The following is a 14,133-nucleotide window of genomic DNA, read 5'->3' as shown; positions in this document are numbered from 1 at the left end:
CTAAGTAGAAGAGGAAGGAGTCACTCAATACATGAGTGACCTTTTGTGGCAACAAAATGTATAGGCTGATCCATATAACCTCGACAAAAAACATGAATTATTTCAACTTAATATTAATCACATCATATCAAATTCTTATCAGGTTTGCATTAGCATATCTATGAGGAGAAAATACTGTACACAATGACAATTTGTGCTTAGCTATTAACAAGCGCAGTTTCTTCTGCAGATCATCATATCTTCATTTAGATTGTAACACAGCTGAGGAGTGCTGCATGTTACCATTATCCTGCTTTTTTGGCATATACAAATTCTGTTCATTTATCACATGTACAAAAGAGCTTGGGATGCTGCCATAGAGAGAGCAAAATTTCCTCCGAGTTTCCATGCAGAATCATAACTGTGGGGTTCAATCTGGCCCCTGAGCCCTGCTTCCTGGTTCAGAATCACCACAACCTGATTATTTTGACCGTATTTTAATCCTCAGCTTGAATCTGCAGTGTTCAGCCCAGCTAACAGCAGTAGTTTTTTTGGTTGCATTTTGCTTTATTCCTGGAATAACCTTGGGAACTAGAAGTTTACAGGCTTACTAAGAGCAGATGATGCCCTTTTTAGGAGATTAATTATGTTCTGCAGTCTTTTATGGCGATGGCTGTATAATTGTTAATTTTAAAAGGGGCTCTGAAAAAGGGAACTGTTTTGAGGTGAGTGGGAGGAAGGCAACCAGATCCCATATCACACTGTTCCCTCTATCTCTTTTCCCAATAGATAAGTTTGCATGTGAAGCAGGGGTTACTTCTTCCAGCAGCTCTTTAGACATAAGGGGGAGGATGTAACAGTTCTCTGAGCACTACTTTTTTTTTAATTGGAAAAAAATCCTGTTGCTTAAGTGGAGTTTTCTGAGCATTTACATGGCTTGCAAGTTACTTTGAGGATATCTGAAGGAAGCAGAAATGCTAAAACAGATAAAATTATCACAGCCCACAAAAAAGCTAGTTTGATAGCAAGGGTATGTAGGGACAGTGGAGTAAGCAAAAGATGTGTTTGTAGGAGCATTTGCCATGAGGTCTCTGACCCAGGGAGCCTACAGGATGGCTCATCCTTGCCCCCTGCCCACAGGCTGGTGCAAGGTCCCACCTCTGCCTTGAGCTCCATATGAGGAGTGAGGCACAGGTATAGTAAACAGGGTTTATTAAGGCGGAAGGAGGAGCCAAAGGGACTGCAGCATCCTTACTGGCATTGCCTGGTGTGCTTGCACATACTGTGTCGTGAGGTGCAGCTGTGATCCTACACCACCATCCAGATCTGGAGGAGGGCAGAGAAGGGTGCTTCAAATCAGGTGGATCAAACATCCTCAAGATACTGCTCTGTCTTCCCACTGACTGCACAGTCGGCAACCAGCCTTGGCATCTAACTTTAGATGACTAAAATTAAGTAAGATGAGACCCACTGCTCTTGCATTAAACATGCCACTGAATTTCATGCTGTTATCCTTATCCTGAACCTAATAAGTCACGGTGACAAATGCTTATATTCTAGATAAAGATTCCATCTGATTAGGAAACACTAAGAAAAGCAGAGTTCACTTCTTCTGTATCTAGTTTGGTCCAACTGTTAGACACCCTCTGTCACAAACACAAAATTCAGAGAACCACTCTCTATTTCTCGTTTAATTTGTTTAACTTTAATCTCTAATTGCTATTTCTTGTTATATGCTAAACTGGACTTACAAAAACTCCCTGACTAACTGAGACTAACTCCCAGCTAATGAGACTAACTGCCACCAAAATAGCTGTAAACAGCCTAAAAACTTGGTGTCTAGGATCTATGTAAAGGGTTTTATGCATTTGTTTTTTCACAAGACAAAGCTTTAGCCCTTTACAGAAATAATTGTATTTCACCAGCAGAATGATGAACAGAAGAACTTGGTTGGATACCGAATGTTACAGGTCCAGTTCCCAATAGGTAGTTAGCTAACTTTAGCTTTTGCTTGGTGAAGAAGATGGGGAAGGTTCACTTGTGACACTGCTTGGACACTGCAGTGGTCAAAGTTACGGCTAGCTGTTCCAGCAAGGATGAAGATTCTCTGGCTCTCTGCTTTTCTGGCTGTCTCTGTGGGTTAGGAATGGTGACCTGATTGAGTTCAGTTTTTAACTGAACTTAACAAGGACTAGCCAGAGTCCAGAGGTCAAAGGTCAAACAGTCTCTTACTGGAATTTGAAAAAATTGGAATAAATTTCCCATTATATTTTCCTATAGGTATGTTTCTCCAGTGAATACAAAGATGCTCATATACTGTATTTTCTGTGCAAACTTCTCTAAGACCTCTGCAAAAGCTTACACTAAAAGATCTCTAGCCCAGTTACCCAGACTTAGAAGGACAGAGAGACATCCAAGCTGTCAAGCTTTTAGGTTTAAATTTGACAAAAAGCCTGTCTTTTTTTCCCACTAGCAGATGATGCAGTGAACAAGCCCAAATGCTGTACACCCAGCCTCACCTCTGAAACACATCTGTGGTAGTTGCTAAATATGACTCTTCTTAAAAGCACCATATTTCTGTTAAGGGAACTGAAGAGTAGATATGAAAGTTGGTTGTGATCCTGATTGTTAATAGAAAGAAAACGAACGACAAATCAGAAATTAATTCACTTAGTATCTAAAAGTAGGTCCTTTGTTACTGAGCCAGGTAGGAATCACAGCAATCACAGCAATCTCTCAAGCATGTAGTTCTAGGTCTTAGTGGTGCTATTAGCTGTTGCAGAAGAAACACAGAATGTGACCTTAAGTCTTGACAGATAGAAAGGACTGTTCAAGTCACCCTTTCAGTACCCATTGACCTAGTTAAGTACACTAGGAGAGATCCATGCCCCCCCCAAGTAAGCGCCCATTCTGGATTTGGAGCCATGACTGTTAGCTGTTCACCTGGCATTCAATGTAGGCAAAATACCCTTCCATCTACTTTCTCATTTCTCCAGGGAAGCAAGTTAAGAGAGGCAGAATTTCTTTTAGCTACTTTCACATTTGAGGACAGGGAGAGATTAACTTAAAAGGCGTAAGGAGCTAAATTTAAAACTCCTGTAGTAAGCTGAGCATTCTCCATTCTTCTCTTGCTAGAGTCAGAGGCACTATGGGGGTAAATCTCCCACAGCTACCAGGAACACAGGAAGGCTCTTGCATTCCAGGCAGAAAGATGGGGGATTCTGAATTCCTTGAAAAAGGAAGGAGGCAATCAATCAGTTTGATCAAGAAAGGATCTGCAGTTATTTCCTAGTAACACAGCAAACTGCATTATAAATTTCTCAATGTACTGCTCAGCGTTAAAGATATTTATCCAAGCCCAGAGTGCTGATACTCTGTCATCCATCTCCCATGCACAGTTCTTAAAAATGTTTTAAGAAAAACGTATCTTTCAGAGAAGCGCTACAGCAATGTATGTCTGGAAAGTTGCACATTTCAGATCTCAATATATGTCATGGGACTTTTTTATTTCCAAAGACAAGTTGCAATATATTTATCTTTTCAGTAGCTTATGCATAATTCATGGAAAGGATTTTTTCAACAGGACATCTCAGAAAACACTGGCAAATCTGCATACCATTACTGTAAAAAGAGACAAGTCCATGATAACCCCAAAGTACTACAGGCACATGGCCAGCTGCAGAGGTAACAACTCACAGTGCAATCCCACTGCCTGATGCAGTGTGAATATAATCTGGACAGCAGGGAAGCTGGAAATGTGACTATTTGCAATGAGAAGCTCATTGTTTTTATGGTCTGCACTGTCCCTTTTTTTTTAGTGGCAAGTCACAGGTTGACTCCACATGAATGTTATACGTCATATGAGCCTGATACATATTACTTTTCCCTAGGTTAACAGAGAATTAATATCAATTGATTTTTAAGCTGGGCACACAGTGTACACCATCAGCTGCCTGGCTCCAAGACAAATCTTTCACCAGGGAAGATGTGGGTGCAGAGAACATTATGGAGACCTAACAGAATATTGATTTGGGCCCAAGAAAGTAGAGACAAAAACAGGAAAGGTGTTTAAAAAACATATTTGAATTTTCAGGAAAGATTCAGGACATGAATTTGACAGAGAGTGAGAGAAGGAGAAGTAAGCAGCATGCATGTGATGTGCATGCAGAACCAGTGAGATGCTATTTTCAAAGTGATGACAAGAAGGAGTTGCATTTGGGCCTTTTAAGTTTGTCATTTATACCCTTAAATAGCTGTTCAAATACAAGAAGCTTGGGTTTATGCGTATAGAAAGAGATTTTTGTATGTATTACCTGCAGGAAAGTTTGGGCCCACAGCCGGGACCTGATTTTTAATGCTGCACTCTTCCCTCTCTCCAGCTGTCCCACAGTGCAGGAAATTAGGATACACTTCACATTTGTACAGTTCTGTGTAAAAAATAAAGGGAAGTCATACCTATGTCTTAAAAATCTATGAAATCACTTACAAATGCTCTATATTAGCAAAACCAATCCACTTCCCCTTAAAGAGTAAAGCCACATGAAATCAATAATTTAATCTAATAAAATATATAAGAGATATCTCATGAGTCTTTGTGAGAACTATAAACCGGGGGGAGATTCTTTTGTGCCACCAATGAATACAACTAATTACCTATAGCAATGAAAATAAAAGTAACAACTTTCAACAATCTGGTTTGAAGAACTCTTAAAATGTCCAGGTACTTATCAATCTTTGAAGCATATGCATTTTCTCTAACTATTTGTCATTTCAACAGGGTTTTCTTCTGTTCTCTAACCTCAAAGTCTGTATTTATGCTCTTAAATCTTTCCCCTCTTCTGACTCTCCCAGTTTTCTTACTGATATTTACATTATAGCAGCCAGAACATTTGCTGAGATTCATTGGTTGCTCTATTTGAAGCTTGTGGTCCATGAAACATTCCTGATGAGCAGTGATTCTGGCTCATACACAGGACTGAAGGCAAAAGCCAAGCAATGCAAGTAAAAACTATATATTCTGTTAAAGTCTGCCAGAAGAGTGTCATCAAGAAGGTTAAAAGCTGACTGGAAGCCACTGAAGGGAATGAGGAGAGTCTCATGAGGTAATCAAAGAAATTATGGGGTTGTATGGGTCATAGAAAGGAAGGCAGATGTCGTAGGCAAATAATTAAAAGCGTGTCGTGGGTCTGAAAAAATGTATAGGTGTACATATACAAATGAGTTTTAAGTGAATGGTAAAAGGCTGGGGTTTTAATTGATTCATATTTATTTTTATAACAAAGCAGACCTCCCTTCCCTCATATTGACTCTCATGACAGAAAGTCTTGTGACCTTAAAAGCAAAAGTAAGTTCTCACAGGTACATTCCCTTAGAAGAGTGAGAATGGCTGCACTACCAAGGACCACACTTCAGAAACTGCTATGGTGACGGATATAAGAGATCTGAAAACATTCTTAAGGAATCCAGTGTCTCTACAGACAGCATTCCCCACAAATCTCTACATAGAAGCTATGTGCTTAATCACTGTTTTCTAAATCCTCCTGAAAATGAAACTGTAAACCTTGAAACTTGCAACTATAAACCTTGTTTAAAATGAATATTTCAGAGGATTTGTTCATTTGGCTTTTCATATTTAAACTTCCTCCAGCCAGATTCACTTATCTTGCAAGAATGAGGAGGACTGTTTTCGTTAATCATCATGGACAAAAACTCGTATTAACAAAATAAATCATTAGTATGCAAAAAGCTTATTTTTTGGCTGACATTTTATGACCTGAGAATGTACTTCTATTTTTCTTAGTAATGGATTTAGCCCTTAGTGATTTCCAGACATTGTAACATTAGAGTTAATGGAGCATAAACCAAGTGTTTAATAAACAGTATAAGTAGAATAACAGGTTCTCAGAACATTTTTCCTCTCTGTGAAAATGCTTTGACAAAAATGAATATAACTTAAAACTTCTGACCAAAAAATAAAAATTTTGACCAAAATAATTTTTGGACCAGTCATTTTCTGGGAGAACATTCACTTTCCATGAATACCTTCAATGAATCAAAAAAATTTAACATTTTTTGATCTGTAGCATGTAATGCTGAAGGCATACGGAATTGGGTCACCTACCTCACTGAACAAATGATATATTGGCTTGCTTTTCTATGTCCATCCTGAACAAAAAGCCCTGCTATATGTGCACTGATAGGCATTGTACCCAATCCTATCCCAATTTGTGCTTATCAAAACCATATTATCCTAGAAGACTGCTCATCACATATGCCAATTTTATGTCTCTGTGTACTCTGTTGACTACTGTCTGCCTAGATCAAGCAGCTGAAAAATCTCTGCTTCATATTTTAGAGTGAATAATAACATGCAGACAGTGTATGCTTATGAACTTGGTAAACCACTCACAGTTGCTCCTGTAATTTCTATGTTGGCAGCATATGAGCCGTATCACTGAGAAAGATAACTCAGAATTAGCTATTACTGAAGAATGGATTAAGTGTTCTATGGTATTGAACGGTCTGTCTTTGAAAGCTTAGGCATTTTTCCTTTAGTACCAGTGGAATCAGAATCTTCCCAGGATATTAGGTTGGTGAAAGATTTACATAGGAATCAGTAGTCATTACTGTTTGAAATGGGTTCATCTGTGACTCTGTTCATAATATCATTATGGTAGTAATTACTTTCAGATTCTGTCTTTTTCCTGTTATGAAAATTGCCAAATTAACCTTCAGAAGCAACATTAAAATACTTATTCTATTACTACAGAATACCTAGGTCTGTGGGGTTCATTTTTCCTACCAAATTCTAGTGATTTCAAGGAATTCAAACATGAGCTTGCATTAAACAGCTTAATAAGAGACCGGACACCATGAAGGAAGCTCTGCCTGCAGTTCATAAAAATAAATGGAGAGCACTTGACTGCATGAATGCCACGACGGACCTCACGGTTGCCAAGTCAGCACACAGCGTCTAGGCAAGGGGAACTGATAACTATTATGCTTAAGGATGTGAAAAATGGAACAGTGAAGAAAACCTTTCAGAATAAACAGCCAAATCCAAATACTCAGGTACCAGACCGACTAATTAGAAATATTTTCCTGGACTAGCTGGGAGAGAGATCTTTGCTCTTGCTCATCATTTTAAACACCTCTGCTGCTCTGAAGCATTGGTTGGAATGCTAAAATGAGGTGAACCGTCCCTTTTGCCTTGGTATATTAAAGACAAAGATGTTTAGCCTTCCTTGAGCATATGATAAATATTTACTGGGGGGAACAAATACACTCCTAAGTACTTGTATGTCAGAGATGCTACTTCATATGAAAATGTTAACTTAAAGTCTGAGCTACTCTTAATGAGAGAGCCAGATCCCCAGCAGTCAGCTTAACAAGAAGAGACCTACATTTCAAAAGCAGAGTATGAAATTTCACCAGTACAGACCATGGCCCTGACACACGGGGATGCGCTGTGTGCAGAGCAGGGCCCCATTCCCTAAATCTGCACTGAAATCCCCTGCGGTGCATGTGCCACTGCATGACCACAGGGGTCTGTCTGCACGTGGCCAGGAGCAGGACAGCCAGGAGTTTAGCCTGCAAGATCTGTAGTGCAAAAATCTGTCAAATGAACCTCTAACCTGTGGCACCATGATACATAATAAACAATATTTAAAAATGAGAGGTTAAAAAGCAGTTAGAACAACATTAAAAAGTCTGTAAATCAGCTGCAGTCAAACCAACAGCCATTTTGATTGTGCTGTATGCATAGTCCCAATTGACAGATTTTAGTTAGCTCACCAGTATTTTTGCAGAGCTTTTCCTTTGAGGTTCTGCCACTGTGACCTCCCTTCTCCTGATGTAATGAGGAATTGTGGAATTATGTAAAAAAGCAGCTAGTTCAGGAGTGTCTTGTGGAATAGCAAACTGCAAAGAGAAAAAAGTGACTGGTAATGATATATCCATACAATGACTCTAACAGATTTGTTGCCTACTCAGAAGTCTCGAACTTTGGATTAATGTTGTTTTTTCAATTTAACAGCATGAGAACAGTATGAGAATATACTGTCTTCAGCGAGGAGCATGATAGTACAGCAAGGCATGGCCCAGTTGTAGGAATTGCAGCAGATAGGTAACTTTTTCCACTCTCCCTTTTCCCCTGGAGTCAATTTCATTGTTGTGCTTGTTTTGGTTGGACTCCTGGGGCAAGATCCTGAGCTCTATAACAGGATAAATTCGAAGTCGCTGCAATAAAATCTGGTCATTAGTTCAGATCAGAATATGCCTATGATTTTACCAGCATTGGAAAGTTTAAAAAAAAAAAAGGAAAAAAAAAGGAAATTTGAATTCTAGCAACACAGCATTTGTTCATTGTTAAAGATTATTTTTGGTAACAAACTTTACTCAATTTAGTATAAAACAACAGTTTGTTCCTTTTTAATCTCTGAATGATTATCTGTGAAGATAAAGCTGAAGAGGTGGAAATCTGAGATCCAAACCTATTTTTTGGGGGGCAGTATGTCTTTAATTCATACACAAAGCATTTAAAACTTCTTCTTTCAAGAAGCCTCAGAGAAATGCCTAGGATCCCAATTTCTGTGGAAGGAAAGATAAATTCTAATTTATGACAATAGTACCATGTTAAACCACAATAAAATATATGTGGAAGTTTGTGATAAGATCTCAACAGGAACTCAGTTAAACACAGACAACACTATTCATTGAGGGCCTCTGATTAGAAACAGCTAAATCAGATCTATCTTATTAATTCCTTTAACCTCTGAAAGCAAAATTTTTAAGCAAATTCCTAGGGAAAATGTTTGTAATTGTAAGAAATGTAGCACCAAAGGGAAGACAAAACCCATAAAAACACAAAACCTTCCACACACTAATACTGTGTAGTAGTACTGGACTGGGAAATTTGTACCATTCATCTGATTAAAATTATGAGTCTAAAGAAGGAACTTTTTTGACATTGTCTGTGATCTTAAGTCAAAAGCATCTGGCAAAGTGAAAGATACTACAATTTATTAACTGATGAAAAACCCTTTAGACAGAAAGGAAAATCTTTTTTTCTTTCTTGTGCTTAATTATTTTAACATTGTCTTTCTGCACTAAGGGAACAGTTAACTAGCTAGTAAATCTCTCCCTCTCAATGTGATAACATGTGGGAATTCACTTTCCAGGTTTCTTTCACCAGTGTACGTCGTGTTCTTTAATGACGACAAATTAAAAGAACCACATTATAATGATGTATTTTTAAAAAAGCCCTCAGTATATGATGACAACTGATACATATATAGATCCTTTTGAATATTAGACAGATTTTTATATATACTTATTTATTTTTTGGTACATTCTAGAGCATCAGTATCTTCAGTAGTGAATTATTACAGCAAAGGTTCAAAAAGAGCCTTCAGTGACTAACAGGAAACATCCTTATTCATGTACATACATACTTGCTGCCGTGTCCTGTACTGCAGAATTCTGAAATAACTTGTTTTACAGCTGAAATCATACTCAAAGGATTTCAGTGGAAGATATACCATGAAAAAGCCACAGAATATTCACTCGCAATATTCTGCATATATTTGCAAATGCCAAATAATTCATAAAGAGCACTGGATTGCAAATCCCTTAAACAGATAAGGCAATATGATTCCTGAAGACAGAACCCATTTAACATTGTTACCCACATTTTTGTACACAAGAAAAAATGTGCCCACATTGCTACTATTCTCAGCTATCCCCCAAACAGCAGTTTCCTCTTCATGAGAGGAAGCATTAAAAGTACCCTGATATAGCAAGCTTCTGTTGAATTACTGCAGGTAAGGGGAACCTACCTGTCTATGGTGAGAGTTACAGGGAGCAGTTTAAGCCCCAAATCCATCTAGTGCATTCATAGTGCAGCCTCTGCTTGCATGTGATTCTGCTAGAGACCAAAGTTATGCCAGACAGGCATAATTCACTGGGGAGGGGAGAAGGGGAAATGGCTCCTGCTACAATTTGTAAGTGGATTTTCTTCAGTGGCCTAGATGTTCAAGTTAAAGGTATTATTTTATTCCTCTTGAGCCAATGGCATGGAATTGAAAATTTTTATCTATATAACCTGTCTTATAACACCTTACTTTAAATGGATTCTCACTGCCTCCTTTTAACAAGAATGGACCCTCTTGGTTTCCCCACATTGTTACTGCCCTTTGCTCTCCTCAGCCTTGTCACCTGGAACAGATTTCCAAATCCCTTCAGTTTTTTACCTCTCATTCCAAAACCCGATTTAGCCTTTCTCTTTTTCTAGCCAGGCAATACGCTCTGTTGCAATGTACAATTCCGCCAGAAATGTTCTGGAAGAGGACTTGTAAAAAGGCTGTTATACAAGAGGGGTCAGTGATCATTCAAGAGCCATGCATCGGATGGTATTATTTTGTCTCCAGACCAGAACTTACAGATGCTGATGACAGCTCTGCAGCACAGGGAGACACCACCTTTGAAAGAGGTTAGCTACTGCATGTCATCTTACTGGATGCACCTCACCCATGTGATGGCTTTTAGTTGCTGTTTGGCTGCTTCCTCTGACGGATGTCTCACTCATGGTGCTGCAGTTCTCTGCTATTCAGAATTTGCTGTGTGTGTCACCCTGTATTAGCTATCATAGTTGGGAACCACTGCCTGTCCCTCTAATATTTACAGGCACAGGCCCCATAAAGCTACTTTTCAGTGTTTGTCTGGGGAAAAAAAAAAACATCGTAAGAAATACTGGATCAGACCAAAAGTCCATCTAACCTCATCAACACTGTCATTAAGCAGATGTGGAAGGAAAGTAAGAACACGGCAAGCATGTATGATACTCTCTCCTAATAACTTCCAGCTTCCAAATATTTTCAGCTCAGAGACTTCCTGATCTAGACGAAGTATTTATTCATTTATTAGCTTGCACTGGATTTCTCTCTGGTGAATTTGTCCAGTTTCCTCTTAAAGCCATGTAAACTTTTAACCCCGACTACTTCCTTTGGCAGCAAGTTCCGGACGTCTAATACCTGCCGTATGAAACACCACTTCTTTTTGCTTTGTTTTGAATCTGGCTCTATGAGCTTGATTTGATGCTCCAGTTCGTGTGCGGTGAACATGCTGCACTCCAGTGCAGTGAGACATCAGTCCCCACTCAGGCTGTCCCTGCCATTTGTGAGCTTGCAGGTCATACCTGCCCATAGTCACCTCCTTCCTAGAATGAAGTGTCCCAGTGTACTGAGGCCTTTGCAGCAAAGCTGTTCCATACCTTTGATCAGTCCTTTTGCCCCTCTTCAAACCTTTTGCAAGATTCCTAATTTTACTATCCTTTCATGTCCGTAACCCCCCACAGGAAGCATAGGCTATAGGAAAGGACCCAAGTACCTTAAGAGAGCTGGGTTCTGAAATCCAAGAGGAGCCAGGCATATCATGTCCTTAGACTGCTTTGGAAATCTCACCCAGACATCCTGCTACTTACACAAAACCTGAAGGAAGCTGCCTCTGTATCCTGTTCCCATCTGAAGCAATAGATAACATTATATATTTGACACCTAATTTGTGTATTCATGCTGTTCAGTGCTTTGAAAAGTTAAAACAGGAAAGGATGTTTAAATTCTTGCAATAATGACTGAGCATCTAAAGCCATATTCTGCTAAAACAGATGGACCATTATTTCATTATTACAGGCAGATTTCACACAAGCCTCATTAGAATTTAGTCTTGTTTATGTAACAGATGTAATCATTATCAAAATGCAGTGGGAGAGGAAGAGCAAACTCAAAAGGCTAAAAAATCATCACAAAATATATTGCCTGAAAATGTCATTAAGAACTATGGCTCTTTTCCACCCAGCTCTTCCTTCTGACAACAATGCTCCTGTCTCAGCTTAAGTGAAATTTAAAATAGAAAGCAGTGGCTAGGGAGAAAGGGATGCTGAACTCCTTTTCACGTACTTGCAACCTGATCTGGCCAGTGGTTTTGAAATGCTAGGCTTGCAAATACAAATGCAGCAGTGCAGCCTCTTGCTCCTCACCACTTTTGAAAAATAGATGGAAATGGGGTAGAAAAAAATAATAAAAAAATTATCTAGTTCAAAACTTGCTGGTTTTGGGGTATAAAATAGAAACATTTTCTATTTTCGGTTCCTTATCACTCGTTTCCTTTTTCTTCCTCAATGGAAACTAAATGAAAGGACTGAATCCTAATCCCTCTTGGCCTCCGGGGTGAAACACAAAAGTTTAGCTATAATGAGTATGGTATAATCCAGTTTTTCTATATTCTTTTAAGTCTATACTATAGTAAAAGTTTAAGCTAAAGACTTGTGCTGTAGCTACTGCAGTGATGAGAAATCCCCTTTGCTAGAAAGACATCTCTATGTTTATCCACCACCCTAAATTTGAACCCCTCCTGGTATGCAAAAGATATATAGCAGTTTTAGCATCTGGAACACAGCTTTCCCCGCAAGATGTTTAACAGACTACTGGTTAAACTCGAGAAGCGTTGTTTACTTCAGAAGTGTCTGGAATCAGTTATGCTTAATAGATTGGCTACCTTGTTTTTGATGGGATAATATGTAGAGCTATGTTTTGCTAAATCTTCTGACTTTGAGCCAAACCCAGCTCTTTTGGGGGGATCTGCCATCACAAACACAGATCTTAAAACAGGCTTTTAGACAATGGTGTATCAGTACTTTACCAAGGAGGCTGCTACTAGGCTTCCCTTGTTTACGTCTCCTCCAAACTCAAGAGATCTGCAGCTCTGCTATAAAAGAAGAACCATGCCCATGGAAGGAAAAACAATATGGACAGTAAGCAATCCTTAGAAGTGACACTTTTGAAAACCATTGGAGGGAATTGGTGACTTTTTTTTTTCTTTTTGCTGGTGTGATTAAAATAATTACAGAATCCTTTCCAAGTAGAAAAACTAAATAACCTGTCATGTTGCTGACAAACCTGTAACTTTTATGAGTTAATATTGATTAAGCCATGAAATAATTGTAGACTATATGAATACTTTTATCAGGTGGCAGTTCATGAAAACCTATTTTTTTGAGTACATTCCATCCAGAATAGTAGTAGTTTCGCTTCATAGGTTATTCAAAGCATGTGCTTTGAAAAATTAAAATCATGAGCTCTTTAAGACTATAAAATATACTATATGATATTAAAAATATGTATCTTATCATATACATGCTGCAAGGAAAAAAAAACGGGTAACAGTACATGCTGGGTACTGACTGGCTAAGAAGCACTCTGCAGAAAAGGACCTGAGTCAAGCTGCAGAGGAGTCAGCAGCAGGCCCTGGCAGCAGCGAGGGCCAACAGCATCCTGGGCTCATATCGAGGGAAGTGATTATATGCCTCAGCTCAGCACTTGCTAGACCATGTCTAGAATATGGTGCTCATTTTTGGGGCCCCAGCAGAAGAAAGGCACTGATAAATCAGAGTGAGGTGGTCAGGGCTGGAGCACTTGCCCTGTGAGGAGATGCTGAGGTGCTGGGGCTTGTTCAGCCTGGAGACAATATGGCTTTGTGGGGGACTGAAGCCCTCCAGTACCAACGAGGAGGTTATCAAAAAAATGGAGTCAGGCTTTTCACGAAAATGTATGGTGGGAGGATGAGACGCAACAGGTATAAATTGAAACAAGAGAGGTTCCAACCGGCTAGAGGGACAAACCTTTTTCCTTAAAAGGACAATCAAACATGAGGCACATGAAGGCACAGGTTGCCCAGAGAGGTTGTGCAGTCTCTGTCCTTCGAGGTTTTCAAGGCCAGACTAGATAAAGCCTTGAGCAACCTGGTCTGACCTCACAGTTGACCCCGCTTGAGCAGGAGGTTGGACCAGAGACCTCCTGAGGTCTCTTTCAACCTGAATTATCCCCGATCCTAAAAAAAAATCACCATACAAACTAGCTATAAATTATTTGTACTAGAATAAAAAACTAAAATTGTGTTACACTCCTTAAAGATGCATGCTGTCACAACACCTTGCATTCTGCCTATTAAACAACTCTGAGAACTTCATGTCTTTCAATTTAATGATACTGTGCTACAGTGCTATACAGGATTTTCCCCATTGCTAATAGGTCTGGATATAAGATTTTTGGTAAACAAACCAGTGTTATGTTGTATCAGGCTAAACTGGAGAGCTATCGT

General features: G+C 39.1%; 1 protein-coding gene across 1 annotated transcript in view; it reads right to left on the bottom strand.

Moving 5' to 3' along the window:
* ITGA8 (integrin subunit alpha 8) overlaps positions 1-14,133 on the bottom strand; it is a 110,861-nt gene that overhangs the window by 16,542 nt on the left and 80,186 nt on the right. The window contains exons 25-26 of the mRNA XM_026067676.1: positions 7,774-7,899; positions 4,293-4,406 (exon numbers count right to left, since the gene is read on the bottom strand). Coding sequence (XP_025923461.1) covers positions 4,293-4,406; positions 7,774-7,899 — 240 coding nt within the window. The remainder of the gene's footprint in view (positions 1-4,292; positions 4,407-7,773; positions 7,900-14,133) is intronic.

The sequence above is a fragment of the Apteryx rowi genome, unplaced genomic scaffold (assembly GCF_003343035.1).
Source record: "Apteryx rowi isolate R43461 unplaced genomic scaffold, aptRow1 scaffold_260, whole genome shotgun sequence".
Classification (NCBI taxonomy): Eukaryota; Metazoa; Chordata; class Aves; order Apterygiformes; family Apterygidae; genus Apteryx; species Apteryx rowi.
The sequence above is the reverse complement of the archived record's forward strand: the minus strand, read 5'-3'. Positions and strand labels throughout refer to the sequence as shown.